This window comes from Sciurus vulgaris (genome assembly GCF_902686455.1).
Source record: "Sciurus vulgaris genome assembly, chromosome: 10".
NCBI classification, from domain to species: Eukaryota; Metazoa; Chordata; class Mammalia; order Rodentia; family Sciuridae; genus Sciurus; species Sciurus vulgaris.
In genome coordinates this window covers 123,545,029-123,561,324 of record NC_136470.1, presented here as the reverse complement: position 1 = coordinate 123,561,324, position 16,296 = coordinate 123,545,029, and the positions used below count along the sequence as shown (strand labels likewise).

At 47.1% G+C, this 16,296-nt stretch overlaps 1 protein-coding gene across 2 annotated transcripts in view; it reads right to left on the bottom strand.

Annotated features, from left to right (window-relative positions):
- Positions 1-720: 720 nt before the first annotated feature.
- The window catches only part of PCCB (propionyl-CoA carboxylase subunit beta), a 53,422-nt gene continuing 37,846 nt past the window's right edge, over positions 721-16,296 (bottom strand). Inside the window, exons 10-15 of one of the 2 annotated variants that reach the window (XM_079101331.1) lie at positions 8,956-9,079; positions 3,297-3,404; positions 2,959-3,059; positions 2,548-2,646; positions 1,686-1,785; positions 721-1,040 (exon numbers count right to left, since the gene is read on the bottom strand). In XM_079101331.1, the coding sequence (XP_078957457.1) occupies positions 919-1,040; positions 1,686-1,785; positions 2,548-2,646; positions 2,959-3,059; positions 3,297-3,404; positions 8,956-9,079 (654 nt within the window). In that variant the 3' untranslated portion in view covers positions 721-918. The remainder of the gene's footprint in view (positions 1,041-1,685; positions 1,786-2,547; positions 2,647-2,958; positions 3,060-3,296; positions 3,405-8,955; positions 9,080-16,296) is intronic. The other variant, XM_079101332.1, reaches the window with a different exon arrangement.

The window sequence follows — 16,296 nt, the reverse complement described above, 5'->3', positions numbered from 1 at the left end:
CACTGATAGATTAAAATAATCAATCTTGGAGGAAAAAAGGAAAAGAAAATACAAAGAGCTATTGTATTAGTTTTTCATTTCTACAACAAAATGCCTAAGGTGGACTCATTTTACAAAAAAAGAGGTCAGGCTGGGCATGGTGGCACGTGCCTGAAATTCCAGCAACTTGGGAGACTGAGGCAGGAGGATCACAGGTGCAGGGCCTGCCTGGGCACCTTAGTGAGACCCTGTCTCAAAAATAAAAAGGGCTAGAGTACCCATGGATTCTATTGTACCAACACAAGGAAAACAAAAAAAGAGAAAGTGAGAAAAGAGGTTTATTTCCCTCACAGTTCTGGAGATTCAAGGCATCGCACTACCACTGGCTTGGCTCTGATGAAGCCCCTGGTGGCTGAGTCACATGGTGGGAGCACATGTGAGGAGATCCCATCACCGAACAGTAAGCGAGAGACTGAGGTCCCACAATCCCAAATGCATCCTCTCAGTGATGCTGGGAGGCTGCACCTCTAGACTCCACCTCTCAAACGTCCAGCCTCCCAACATCGCTGCACTGAGGACCAAGCTCCAACTCATGGACCTCTGGGGAACACTAGCCATATCCAGACCTTGGTGTCCCATGAGGATGGCTGGCTCAAGGTGATAACTCTCTATTCTGTTTTCTTTCCAGTTTTCTTGGTTTTTCAGACTTCCACCATGAAAAATAAAATTTATACTCAAAACAACACCAATCAAGATTTTTAATAAAGCAAATAATTTTACAGAAAGGCACAATGAGCTCTTCTTAGAATTTAATAAACTTAACTATTTCAAATTATTACTGGTATTTGGAGTCCCAGGTTTTCATGAATGCATAAGGCAGGGCTGGGCTACAAATAGCCAGACAGTAACACAGTCCTCATTGACTGTCCTTTGATGCGTTTACAATGGAATATTTGCATGTTTCCTCCAAGGACGCTGTACCTTCTTGCTGGCCAGTATGTCCAGGTCACAGCAGATTCGGGCTCGAGTGGAGGAGGGTTGGATGATGTCATCCACAAACCCTGGTAAAGGACAGAAAGGAGATTACTGGGTGCCCCTTGATGCCATCATACCCCAGCCTTGTACGCAGCCTTGGTACATCCACAGGGCCAACAATGTGAGCACGGCCAACCTGATGTGGAGGTGCTGGGCTCTGTGACCCTCCCCTGCACCTCAGGGCTTATCTGTTTTTCTGGCAGGTCCCCAACTTCTAGCCTAGGAGTACTTCCAAAGAAAAAGAAAACCTGACTCCCTACCCAGGCTGCTCCAAGGCCTCCACCCTGCCAAGATGAAGTCAATGGTAATGAAATTAAGAAAACGTATCTCTATTTTCAAAGATGGCTACGACAGCTCTCCCCTCCTGTACAGACCCCCCTGCAACCTAACTGCTGCTTCTCCCCCAAGAGGCAGATTCTGATTTTTATCTGATCTGCAATTTAAACATTGTACAAGTCACACTGGCAACTTCCCAACCTAGGCTTCAGGGGACCCTGCAACTTGCCCCTGCCCTTCTGCTACCCTTGGGACACCATGCACACAAATCTGGACAAGGCTCCTTAAGGGCCCAGGGTAGCCAACAGCCAGTGCCCTCCACATGCGGAGACCACCCTGCTCCATTGAGCCCCAGATCAGCCCGGGTCGACCAGGCTGCCCCTGTCGGTCCCCACCTCTCACTGCTGCAGGGAAGGGGTTGGCAAACTTCTCCATGTACTCCCTCTGGGCAGCGTCCACGTCCTCGTGCCCTTTGAAGATGATCTCCACAGCGCCCTGTGACGAGACGGGGAGCCAGCTTCACTGGAGCAGGGCCCGGGACCGAGCACCCTGACTAGCTCACCACCGTGTGGCTGCAAACCCGGCAAACCCAAGAACACCGCAGGGGGCGTCCGCTCCGGGGCCAGGGCGGCACTGCCTGGGGTGGACCGCCATGACTCCAAGGGCTCCACGAAGGGACACTGCCCGAGGCCCTTGTCCCATCCTCCCCTCTCCCCCGCACTCCTGGTCCTTCGAGGCCAAGGTATCCAGCCTCCTTCCACCTTGAAGTTCACTGTCCCCTGCATCAAGGGGATCACTTTCCTTCTCCGCTACCCAGAGCACACAACAGCGACAGCACAAAGGGCTTGGCTTCAAGTCAGCACCTGCCAGTCCCTCCCCGGGGACCCCAAAAGCGCTTTCAGAACAGGGAGGGCGGAGGGACTAGGTCAAGCAACAGGATGTCCCTGTCCCAAAGTCGGCAGGGTCCGCGCTTCAGGTCAGCTTCTCACAGGCCGAGAGTGGCTCTGGGTCCGCTCGGGGCTGCGGAATCCCGCCCGCCAAGGTCCGCTCGCTGGCCGGTCCTCTCCTTCCCTGTCCCCGCAACCTCACAGCCTCCCACTGCCTCGCCCGCCCTGCCCGAGGCCAGCAGCATGAGCGGGCCTGGGGCCCTCCCTCCAGCCTGGCCCCGGGGACCACGGCCTCTTTCCGGCTGCCCGGCCGCGCTCTGAGCTCCGGCTCGCCCGCGGCCAGGCAGGGGCGAGCTTCCAAGGCCCTCACCTTGGCTCCCATGACGGCGATCTCAGCCGTGGGCCAGGCGTAGTTGGTGTCACCAAGAAGGTGCTTAGAGCTCATGACGTCATAGGCACCGCCATAGGCCTAGGACAGACCCAAATGCACATCAGAGCCTGAGGCCACCAGATCCCGTCCCTGCAAGACCCAGGGAGACGGTGAAACGGGACAGAGAACGAGAGCGCTCCGTGGCTCCTGGAGGCCAAGTCGAGAGGCTTTCGCAACCAGGGCGGCGCCTCCCCGGCTTCTGCCCACGGCGTCCCGGCAGCCTCCACTGAGAGACCGGGCGGCTGCAGCGGGGAGGGCCGCCTCCACCGGTCTCCACAGGGATGGGCAGGATGAACCCCGCCAGGCTCTGGAGGGCGAGCGGGGTCGCGGACTCCAGTGCGAAGGCCTCACCTTCCTGGTGATGACTGTGACTTTGGGCACAGTGGCCTCCGCGAACGCGTAGAGAAGCTTGGCGCCGTGCCGGATGATGCCCCCGTACTCCTGCGCTGTGCCTGGGTCGTGAGGAACAGTTACTGGGTACACAGGCAAGCCTGCGGAGGCGCGCCCGCCACTCGCAGTCGTGGGGTCTCTGTACCCTCAGAGCGGGGCGTCCAGCCATCCTCGCGGAGGCCCGTCTTCTGGCACCCAGCACATGCAGAAGCCCCAACTCCTTGGGAGACTGTGCAAGATGATCTCCGACTACCGGGCAAAGCCACCTCTCCTGGCCCCCTCCTCGGTCAGTGACTTACCAGGAAGAAAGCCCGGGACGTCGACGAAGGTAATGAGGGGAATATTGAAGGCATCACAGAATCTGACAAAACGAGCCCCCTTCACGGATGAGTTGATGTCCAAGCACCCTAGAAAGAGAGATCACCATGCTAAGCTTCTGGGCAATTCCAGTTCTGACCCAGACAGTGCGTGTCCACCTACCATCCAGAGCGGGTTTCTGTGAAGGCCCCACAGTCTCATTCTCAGATGGTGCCAAGGAACCCTCATGCTCCCAGACAACCAAGGAGGAAGAGAATAAGCCTGGCACTTGCCAAAGAGGGCCCAGGAGCAGCCTCAACCCACAGGCTCCCTGCTGGGACCCAGCCCAGCACACCTGGCTGGCCCAGTGGGAGCATGGATGTCAGTCGTCAGTCGGTGGCTGGCCACCAGAGGCCTTGGAGCTCAGTATCAGACTCTGGCTCCATGATGTGCAGCTACCTATCCTCAGGAGAGGCTTTGGCAGCAAGCAAGGCTCCCCAGCAGGGTCAGGAGACTTGAGGTCTGGGGATCTGCAACGCAGCCACGTGAGAGCCCCAGACCATTGAGCGTCCCCCAGAGGAGTTCCCAGCCTACTCCCCAAGGCCAGCATGAGCTGAGGCTGAAACAGTGTAAGGGCACTGGGAGAGAAGGACACAGGCCCAAGGACACAGATGTAACACCCTTACTTTTTAAGTAAAGCATATTGCTAAATCGAATCCAGCAATATATAACCAGTAGCACCGCAAGACCAAGCGGGATTTACCAAATGTATTCAAGGCTGATTGTAACACAGAAAACCAATAAAACCATTAAAAAATGAAGACAAACTTCTTCTACAATCATCTCAACAAATACAGAAACAATACCTGACAGAAGGCAATATCTACTCGTGATGAAAAATGAGCGATCATAAGGGAATACAAGCTGATAGAGAATGAAATGGAAACAGATAAACAGGACATGAAATGTTTGAAAGTCTATGCATCAAAAAACACCATTAAGAAAATGAACAGACAAGTCACAGACCAGGAAAGAAATGTGTGGTTCATATACCTAGAAAGAATTCACATCCAGGACAGGTGCAGGGGTGCACCCCTGTAATCCCAGCATCTCAGGAGTCTGAGGCAGGAGGATCGCAAGTTTGAGGCCGGCCTCAGCAACTTAGTGAGACTCTGTCTCAAAATAAAAAATAAAAAGTGCTGGGATGCAGCTCAGCGATAGAGCATCCCTGGGTTCAATTCAAGAAAAAAGGAAAGCAAAAGAAATAACACAATTATTTATATTTACAAATAGAACTAACAAATTCTAGAGCTGAAAAGTACAATAAATGAAATAAAAATTCTGTGGGCTCAATAGGAGAGCTGAGCAAACAGAAGAAAAATGAGGGAATATGAAGATCAAACAACTGAAGTAACACTATCTCAGTAACATCAGCAAGGAAAAAGAAATTTGTGAACTGAGCCACCGGGACCTAAAGGGACACCCCCGAGTGACCCACCTTACACAGCATGGGTGTACCAGGAGGAGACTGAGAAAAAGGTCAAAGAGGCGATTCTAAGAAATAACACCTGGGGGCTGGGGTTGTGGCTCAGTGGTAGAGCACTCGCCCAGCATGGGTGAGGCCCTGGGTTCGAGCTATAGCACCCCACAAAAATAAAGGTATTGTGTCCACCCACAACTAAAACAGAATATTTTTTTAAAAAGAAAGAAAGAAAGAACATCTGAAAACTTCCAAACTTGATCCAAGAAATGAAAAGTACAAGAAACTCTACAAACTCCAAAAAGAATAAAATGAGATATCTATATTTGGTCAAATTGTCAAAAAGAAAGAGAATCCTGACAGCAGCGAGAGAGAGGCAACTTGTCACAAATAAAAGGGATTCTCACTGAGATTATCAACTGCCATTGCAGCAGGAAACCCTCAAGGCCAGAGGGGTGATGTACCTAAATGATAAACAAGTAAAACTTCCAACCATGAACTCTGCAAATGATGAGGGAAAAAACAAGAATTAAGAACTCCAAGATAAACAGAAGCTGAGGAGTTCACTACCTCCAGATGTGCTAAGAAGTGCTTTCTGCTCGGCACAGTGGTTCACCTCTGTGATCCCAGCTACCTGGGAGGCTGAGGCAGGAGGATCGCGAATTGAAGGCCAGCCTTAGCAACTTAGCCAGCCCCTGTGCCCAAAGCGGGGGGAAGGAGGGGGCGCCAAGAGGCTGGGGATAGAGTGTGAAAGGCCCAGGGTTCAAGGTGGGAGGCAAGGAGAGGGAGAGAGGGAGAGAGGGAGAGAGAGAGGGAGAGGGAGAGGGAGAGAGAGAGAGAGGAAGAGGGAGAGGGAGAGAGGGGGAGAGAGAGAGAGGGAGGAAGAAAGGGGGGGAGGGAGAGAGAGAGAGAGAGGAAGAGGGAGAGAGAGAGAGAGAGGGAGGGAGAGAGGAGGGGAGGGGGGGAGGGAGGGGAAGGGAGGGGGAGGGGGAGGGAGAGGGAGGGAGAGGGAGGGACAGGGAGAGAAATGTCTACAAGAGCTCCTGAAGAAAGGAATCCTTTAGCTGAAAAGAAAGGACTCCAGAGAGCATCAGGAAGCTTTAACAAGAAACAAAGACCTCCAGCACAGGTAACACACAGGCAATTATAAAAGCCAGTGTATTTGTTTGTAACTCCACTTTTTATTTCCGACATATAAAAACAAATGAAGACCAGATGGTTTCACTGCTGGATTCTACAATTAAAGAAAACGTACTTCTTTATATACTTTTTCAAAAGATAAAAGGAGAATGAAAATGTCCTAACTCATTCCAGAGGCCAGCATTGCCCTAATACTAAAAGCAAAGACACTGCAAGAAAACCACAGCTCAATCTCTTAAGAACAAACTTTAGAAAATAATCACAAAATTCTAGCAAACCAAATCTAACCATGCATAAGAATTATATACCACGAGCAAGCGGGCTTTACCCCGTGTACGCAAGGCTGGTTCAACAACTGAAAATCAATCAACGTGGTCACTGATCATATGAATAAAGGCAGAGAAAGCATTTGACCAACACTGTACTACCCATTCGTGGAAAAATAAAAAGATGTAAAAATTTAAAAAATGACTTTCAGCTAACTAGAAACAGAGGGAACTTCTCCAGCTTTACAAAGACACATCTATGAAGATACTCCAGCAGCGTGGTAACAGCGACAGGCTCCAAGTCCTCCCACCGAGAGCAGGAAGAAGGCGAGGCTGCCCACCTGTCACTGCTCTTCAGTACCATCCTTGCTACTGCGAAGAGAAAATGAAATAAAAGGAATAAGGACCAGGAAGGAAGAAATCTGTCACTGCTCACACACGACATAACTGTACAGAAGAAAGTCTAAATCAACCCATAAAACTGCTGGAGTAAGTGACATAGAAAAGATGTAGGAGGAAAAGTCAACATACAAAATCCAATCATTTTCCTACACATAATGAATAAGTAGAATTTGAAATAAAAACAATACCATTTATAAGAACCAAGGAAAAAAACAGGTAGAGATCTGACAAAACACATACCTAAGTTATACGAGGAAAATGACAAATTCTAATAAAGAAACCAAAGAAGCAAAAACAGCATAGCTGTTAAGGAAAACAATATAGAACTTCCTCAAGAAATTAAAAATAGCCAGGCGCAGTGGTGCACGCCTTAATCCCAGCAGCTCCGGAGGCTGAAGCAGGAGGATGTCAAGTTCAAAGCCAGGATCAGCAACTTAGTGAGGCCCTAAGCAACCTAGCCAGAGTCTGTCCAAAATAAAAACAAACATAAGAAGAGCTGGGGATGTGACTCAGTGGCTAAGCACCCCTCGGTACCCCTCAATGCCAAAAAAATAAAAATGAAAAATGAAACTACCACATGATCTGGCAATTCCACTTCGGAGATAAATTCAAAGGAAATGAAATCAGCATCCCTAAGAGGTATCTGCACTGAAGTTCAACACAGCACCGTCCACAGCATCCCAGACACACAAACACCACCACCGTGCAGAGCCTGGCAGGCACGCGCAGGCCCTGGGCTGTCCTCCATGCTAAACAACAACGGAAGCTGAAAGACTGGCAAGAGGAGGGAAGGACAAGGCACAGACTGCGAGGAAATATGTGCGAATCACATATCTAATAAAGGAACGTCTCTCCAACAGACAGCTCTTAAACTCAACAAGACGACGACGAGGCTGCTGGGGTGAGCGGGCAGCAGAGCGCCTGCCTGGCACCAGAGCGGCCCGGGTGCACCCCTGGCACCACAAAAGGAAGAAAGAAATGTTTAAATGAGCAAAAGATCTGAACGGAGCCCTCACCAAAGAAGATAACCAGAGACGTAGATGCTCAACTTCAAGTCACTGGGAAATTGCAGACTGAAGCAGGACCCCACCGTGCACCCATGAGAACGGCCAAAACCCAGAACAACGGCAAAAGCAGATTCTGAGGAAGGACGTGGAGCAAGAGGAAGCGGCCAACAGGAACACAAAATGGTCCGGTCACTTTGGAACAGTCGGTGTTTCTTAAAAAACTCAACATGCCCTTGCCACACAAGCCCACAACCAGCCTCCTGGGCATTCGCCCACCTGAGTTCAAAACTGGGCTGGGGACACAGTCTAGCAGCGAAAGCTTAGGCTTGGCATGAGCACGGTCCTGGGTTCAACGGCCAGAACCATGTACATGCACGCAGAGTGGAAAACGCACGTCTAAAAAAACCTACATGTGAAGGTTTCTGGCAGCTTTACTCAAGTCAAAACTCAAGGAACCCGAATCACAACACTGTTCTGTCCATGAATGGACAAACCAGGGTACCACGGGACGGTGAGTATCATTCAACCCAAAAAGGAAGGAGCTATTAAGTCAGGGAATGAGTTAGAAGAACCTTAAAAATATATGTTAATAATGAAATAAGCCAATTTGAAAGCTGCACACTGTAGGATTCCAACAGTTGACCTTCTAGGAAAACTGCCGTGGCAAAAATAAAAGATTAGGCGGGTAAATAGGGAGGACAGGTTCTTCCCACACAGGGATTCAAACCTAAAATCCCAGGTACCTGGGAGGCCGAGGCAGGAGGATTGCAAGTTCAAGACCAGCCTCAGCAGCTGAGTGAGACCCTGTCTCAAAATAAAAAGGCCAGGAGAGAAGCTCAGAGGTAAAGGACCTCTGGTTCATCCCCAGCACAAAAATGAAAAACGGACACTAAGAGGAAAGACTGTGAAGTGGAAGCAGTGCCCTGGTCCCCACCCCACCATCCCCACGGAGAGTCCCACCACCTGTCACTCACCCTTAGAAAGCTGTGGCAGAGACACAGCAGGATGCCACACCGTGTGCCTATGGGCACTGTGGAAGGTGCTGGAGACGCTGGTGGCTAGGACCCCCAACACCAGAGCTCACAGCTTAGTGATGATGTGCTATTAAGTGGCAGGGCAGAAAGCCAACCTCTAAAAATTAAAGACCCTGCAGCTAAGAAGGATTATGTGCACACCCTTAAACAGGGAGGTACGAAAGGAGCATGCTGAGGACACTTAGTATCAAAAGAGAAACTGCTTTTAAACATCCCCATTTGAGTTTTTCTTCAGGTCATGGACGGCCACGTCAGAGGAAAGGGCAGAAAGCGGACAGGATGCTGTGGGCCCAGGCAGCCCTGGCAAGGTTTGTGCGACCTTCCCCTCCTACCTGAGGCCACCTTGGGTTGGTTGCCAACAATGCCAACGGTCCTCCCATTCATTCGCGCAAAGCCCACGACGATGTTCTTGGCATAAGCGGGCATGATCTCAAAAAATTCTCGCTCATCCACCACCTGTGGGAATGAATTTACTCCTGAGCTCAAAATGATAAAGACAAGAACAAGATGCAGCCGCAGCTCAGGAGGAGACACTCCTGTTCCCGAGTCACAGAGCTGGACAGCTCCACTCCCCACCAGCTTCCCAGGAAACAGGCCCCAGGGAGGCAGCAGCCTGCCCCAGGGGAGGGGCGGGACCCCTCCCAGAGTGCAGCTGCTGATAAGTTCTAAAATTGGGCAATTTGAATTTGGAATCATTCATGACCATTTGTTTTTACCTTTGGGTTTTGAAATCATTTCAAACTTAACATAAAAATTTCAGAAACAGTACAGGAGCTGGCAGTAGCTCAGTAGGAGAGAGAGCACCTGCCCAGGGTGCCATTGACCCTTGGTCCATCCCCAGCACCAAACAAAACACCCCACGCAAAAAATACAACTCTCCACCCAGATTCCTCGCTTATCTGCATTCTACCACCTAAGCCAGCTGTTCTCTCCACCCCTCCTCTTCCTCAGACATGCCTCTCCACCCTTAGCCGATCTCCCAAGAACAAGACCATTCTCATCACAACTGAGGTGACAGCAAAACCAGAAGGCTGATATCAACACTGTTTTCTATTATAGGGCCTTATTCACTTTCTGCTAGATGTTCCAGGAATGTTCCCTGCCACCATGAAACACTGACCCGGGGTCATGGGCACTTTGGGTGGTCACACCTCTGTCCTCCTGTTTTTTTCTCCTAGGTCTTTCATGACCCTGAAGACAAGAGACCAGTCATCTTGTAGAGTGTGCCTTCTGTTTGGGTTGGTTTGCTGGTTTTTCATGTTTGAATACAGATTCAACACAGAGGTGACCGTCTCTCACAGCCAGCAGTAAATGACGCTCATCTGTCTGTTAATGGTGGTGACATCTGTAATGTTCTCCCCCGAAACGTCACTACTTTTCTAGTGTAGTCACTATCTTGTGGGGAAATACTCTGAAACCATGTAAAAATCCTGTCCTTTATCAAATGTTCCTCAAAACTGCAACCCTTTGCCCGCTGGTTCAACACCCATTGCCGGCTCCTGCCCGGCCCAGGAACTGCCATGGCAGTTGCCGAACGGTGACCTTTCTCCTTCCAATTTTCCTTCTCCGTTTATCAGTCAGCATGTGCTCTAGAGAGATCTCTGCCCTCCCGTTGTTCACACCGTGCTTCCTGTGCTCGCCATCCTTGGCCATCATTCGGCGTCCGGATGGCCCCTGTCAGTCAGTGAGTGCCTTCGCGGGCTCCCGGTCCCGGGTCCCGTGGACTGTGAGCACTACCCTGCTGGGACTCATCCCTCCTCCGGTTCCGTCTGCCTTTCCTCCTGCCCCCGCCCTACAGGCAGCATCCCTCCAGAGGCCGCGGGTTCCACTGGCAGGGACGCGCGTGCTGGTCCCCGCGGTGCCCCAGAGCCAGACTGGAAAGCACGCGCGCCCTCGCGGCCCTTCCAGGGGCACACACGTGTGGAGCGCCACAGCACTAACGGCGACTCTAGTCCAGTTCACCTGCAGTCCGCCCTGGCTTCCCCCTTGCTGTACCCATTACTCCATTTTCCGACAGCAGAAATCTGGCTCCCATCAGCCTCAGAATGAACTTACTTATTCGATCCTCAAATACCGAGAAATCGTCTCAGGATTGCTGACCCAGCCCCTATGGCACACAGACCCGCGACTGCAAGCCAACTTTTCCTTCCAGCTGTGTGTCTTTAAAGGGATAGAGTCAACATACGTGTTCAAAATCATTCACCTGAAACAAGTTCATGTATTTTCCTACTTAAAGTTTGTTGCATGGTCTGGATTTTATTTATTTATTTTATATATTTTATAATATAATAATGATAATTTTACTTTAATAGTATTCTTTTATTTATTTTATTATATATATATATTTTAGTTATTGATGGACCTTTATTTTTTTTTTTATTTATTTATATGCAGTGCTGAGAATTGAACCCAGTGCCTCACACATGCTAGGCGAGTGCTCCATCACTGAGCCACAACCCCAGCCTGATTTTATTTTTTAATACATAAAACATTAATATTTTAACATTGTCACTTCCCATCCCCCCCACCCAAATCCCACCCACCCTCTGATACTAACCTTATTATTTTCTGATTTGTTTTTACATAGGTGCTTTTTATTTCCTCCGTCTTTCATAGAAATAACACAGTACTGATAACCCTTTACACAACTGGGGTTTTTCACTTAATGTATCTTGGAATCTTTTCCTCCCAGCTGACAAAGCCCTTCCTCATTCCTTCTCACATCTGTATGGTTCTGTGTTGTATGACGTACCAAACTGATTCAATCTCCCATATGTGGTTTTTATTCTGAAAATTACATTTAGGTCTTTCAGCATACCTTGCAATTACAAATGACACTGTAATGGTAGTAGACTCATATGTCCGTAACATGCCATCATGGGAAGTACATCTACAGGATAAACTAGAAATGGGTGGCTGGGTCGGGCTTATTTATTTAGTCCTAGATAATGCGGGATTCCACGACCAGCAATGTGTGAGTCCCTGCTTCCCACAGGCTTGATGACGGAAGTGTTTTCAGACATTTTTGGGGGTCCATCTGTCCTAGGAGAAATAACTCGATGTACTTTTCATTTGTATTTCTAGCATTATTAGTGAAGATGAACATCTTCCTACATGCTTAAGGTCCATTTATATCTTTTTTGTGTGTGAGTTACCTATTCATGTTTTTGCCCACTTTTCTATCAGTTTTGCTCTTTATTCCCTCAATTTATCTACCAAAGTTCTTTCTCTACCAAAGATTAATATTTTGTGATATATGTTGCAAATATTTTCTCCCAGTTTACTGGTTGTCTTTCAGCTTTGTTTATAATTTTTTGCTCTAAAGAATGGGATTTTTTTTCTTCTTCGTCTTCTTTTTTTTTTTTTTTTTTTTTTTTTTTTTTCCCTTTTTGGTACTGGGGATTGAACCCAGGGGCACTTAACCACTGAGCCACATCCCCACCCCTTTTTATTTTGAGACAAGGTCTCACTAAGTTGCTTAGGGCCTCACTAAGTTGCTGAGGCTAGCTTTGAACTTGAAATCCTCCTGCCTCAGCCTCCCAAGTCTGGAATTACAGGCATGCACCACTGAAACCAGCTTAAGGTTGGAATTTTAAAATTTTTGTATAGTCAGTTTTACCAATCTTATACTTGAAACCAGACCTGAGTTCATGTTCAAAAGCACTTCTTTATCTTCTCCTAAGGTTATAGAGAAATTCAACTATGCTTTTCTTTAGTGCTTGGATAGATTTGCAGGTTTTATGTAGTTCTCTGACCCATAGTTACCCACCCCCAAGTCCCTGCTATTTCTTATTTTGAGACAGGGTCTTACTAAATTGCTGAGGCTAGTCCAAACTTGGAATCCTTCTGTCTCAGTCTCTGAGTCACAGGGATTACAGAGCGTGCACCACAGCACCTGGCAATTTATTTTTGCATATAATGTAAAGTTATGGATCTAATTTTATATTTTCCTAAATAGTTACCCAGCTGTCCTAGCATCATTTCTTAAAATGTCAATCTTTGCCCCTGGGATTTGAGATTTAATATACCATATACTAAAACTCTCCTGAGTCTATTTCCAGTTTTTCTGCTCTCTTGCTCCGTTCTATTTATGTGTCAGAACCACACCATCTTAACTACTGAATGCTTTAACATAAAACAGAAATTCCCCACCTATAACTTTTACAGTATATTCCTAACGATTATTGTACTTTCATTTTTCTGTATGTATAAACTTGTCTAGTTCTACAAAAAAATTTTCCTGGGATTGTTTTAAATTTATAAACAAACTTAAGAAGAAATGACATTTTATATGAACCCAACAATCATCCAACAAGGGCTAGCTCTCCAATTATTTGAGTCTACCTTTGTATTTTTCAGAAGAGTTTCTTAAAAATTTGCCCCATATAGCTTTTGCACATTTCCTGTTGACACTATTACTAAATATTTGATCTTCTCTGCTGCTATGCAGAAGCTATCATGATTGGTTACTGTTTGTATTTATGAAGACTTCATTTCTGGATGTAAGTTTTATATCCTGCTGCAATTATTGTTTCTTAGTATAATCATGAATTCTCCAGAGCTTTCTAGTACGATATTTAATCTACAAACACAGCTTAGCTCCCTTTCCAAGGCTTATGCTTCTGATTCTCCTCTCATCTGCCTTAATCCTGCAATCCAATGTTAAATAACAGTGAAAGACAATGGGCACCCTTGCTCCCAATCTCAGAGAAAACTAGCATTACCTTATTAACATGCTTGCTTTTGAGAAAGTGTACACCAAATTTTGTCATGTTAAGCAAGCAGTAAAGAGCTGCTTAGTGTGGCTCAGCACTAACATGCTGAGCACTTCCCTAACATGCATGAGGCCCTGGGTTCAATCCCTAGCACAGTCACAAAAAGAAAGAAAATATTCAAGCTGGGCCTGGTGGTGCATCACTGTAATCCCAGCAACCTGGGAGGCTGAGGCAGGAGTACAGCAAATTCAAGTCCAGCCGGGGCAACTCAATGAGACCCTGCTTCAAAAATAAAACAAAAGGATTAGGGATGTAGCTCAGTGGTAAAGCACCCCTGGGTTCAATCCCTAGTACCACAAAAATAAAGTGTTCAAGCCGGGCACTGTGGCATACCTGGAATCCCAGCTACTCAAGATGCTGAGGCAGGAGAATCACAAGTTCAAGGCCAGTCTCAGCAACTTAGTGAGACCCTGTCTCAAAATAAAAAAGGTTGGAATATAGAGTGTTCCTGGGTTTGATTCCCAGTACTGCAGAAATTTAAAAAAGAAAGCACGCATTCATCAATTCATATTTTCTTATTTCTATCAGGAATGGGTATTGAACTTTTTGGCGGTGGGTGTGATCCCGGGGATTGAACACGGAACCCCGAGCGTGTTAGGTAAGCACTCTCCACTGAGTTACACCTCCAGTTCTTTTTATTTTGAGACAGGGTCTGGCTAAGTTGCTGAGGCTGGTCTCCAACTTGCAATGCTCCTGACTCAAGCCTCCCCGAGTAGCTGGGATCACAGGCATGAACTACTGTGCCCAACTTGAACTTTCTTAAAGGATTGTTCAGCATCTAGAGAATATGATTTTTCTCCTTAATACCTATTAATACAATATATTGTTGGACTTTCTAGAACCAACTTTGCATTTCTACAATAAATTCCACTTAGCCATGGGAACAATATGACATGGTGTTGCAGTTTGTTAGCTAATATTTTATTTAGCATTATTACATAAATACTAGAAAGTAATATTCTGAAATCTTAATCACTCTTTATCAGAAGCTGGTACTGATGTTATCATGCTTGTATCATAAAAAGAACTTGGGAAGTGTTTTTGTGATTTGGTGGGGAGGGGTGTTTGTATTTCCCTTTGTTCTGTTGGTGAGACTAACAACAGAACTGTTGGTGGACTGGACTAGGGCCACTTCACCGCTGAACTACATCCCCAACCCTTTCTATTTTTTGAGACTGGGTCTAAGTTGCTGAGGCTGGCCTCAAACTTCCCATCCTCCTGCCTCAGGCTCCCAAGTTGCTGGGATTACAGGATTATTTGGTTTTCTAACTTTCTTTTCTCTGCAAGAATTTATGTAACATTGCTTCTGTAGTTCATGAAAGCCTCAGATTTCCCACACAAAAGTGGGCCCAGGACTTTGTGAATTCCTCCCTTAGATGGAATTTAGTCTACTTACACTTTCTGCGTCTAATGGGTCACTTTCTGTTACACACTATTTTCCAAACAAATTGCTCAACTCATCTAGACTTATGATTTTAACTTTGTTTTTTTTTTTTTTTTTTTGGGGGGGGGGCGGTACCAGTGATTGAACCCATTTATTATGTTTCATTTAGAGACAATATCTCGCTAAGTTGCTTAGGGATACCGAAAGGCTGAGTCTGGCTCCTGCCTCAGCCTCCCAAGTTGTTGAGATTACAGACGTGCCCCAGCCCCTAAATTTCTCCTTTTTCAATTGCTATTCTCCATTTTCACTTCATGCTCTATTTATGCTTGTCTTCTTTAAGTTACTGTTTGCTCTAGTAATTACAGCTACTATTTCCTACATCATATATTTCTGCATCTATCCTTAATTATTTCTTGCAATTAATTCTGGAAAGTTTTATAAGGATATTTTTCCTCTGGCTTTTAGAGTTCAGAATTGAATTTGTTTCTTTTTTTTTTTTTTTGGGTGCTGGGGATCGAACTCAGGGCCTTGTGCTTACAAGGCAAGCACTCTACTGACTGAGCTATCTCCCCAGCCCCTGAATTTGTTTCTTCACTAAGTAGTTCAGGATATAAATTTTCCTCTGTTCACTGCTGTAAGTCCAGTCCAGTGGTTTTGTTATGTAGTGTTTTGTTCTCTTTTAGAATCCTGTCCTTTGGTTTATATTTTCCCCTTTCATCCAAGAATCAATACAAGCTTTATTTCCATGTTGGAGAGTGCTTTTGTTTTAGCTGTTACAAATTTCTATTTTTAAGCGGTATTATTTGTAATATTTTTTCCTTATGGAATGTAACATTTTCTTTCTGATCAGTTTCTGTGACTGCTTCCTGTGTGCTTGAGAATTAGATTTACACCAGAGTATGCAGTCTGAACTAGGTCTGTGAGATCTACCTACTAAAGGTCTCCCGTGTCTTCTCTGTGTCCATCTGACCTGAGTCTGGCCGTGGCTGCAGAGCCCTGTGAGCTCCCCAGGGCAAGGGAGGAGGACGCACATGCAGCCAGGAGAGCCAGGACCTGGGTTGGGCTGAGTCCGCAGAGCTACCTGTGTCCCTTAAGCAAGGACTGCCAAGGGCTATGACGTGAGGAAGACGAGGGCCTCGGACAGTGCCCCCAATTAGCCCAACACTGTCCCTTTTCCTCAATGACTAGGAACCAAGAAAAAAGTACAAATGACACTGCCCAGCACAGACTTCCACACAATGTCCTCGTCTTATGACAGGATACCCCACGGATTCCCCTTTCTCTAAAAAGACAAGGTGGCTTGAGCATAACGTCCCCAACAAAGGTCCCTGACAAGGATATCCTCACCCGACTCGTCTCGGGAGGTGGCGCGTATCTGTGCACCTCAGCGTGCCCTCTGAAGTGCCAGCTCTGCGGGCCCAGCAAGCTCCTCCGCCCTCTAGTCCCCAAGTCCCCAAGTTCAGCTGCACCATCAGGACGCCTACTGCCACCAGCTCCTCCCAGAACATATTATC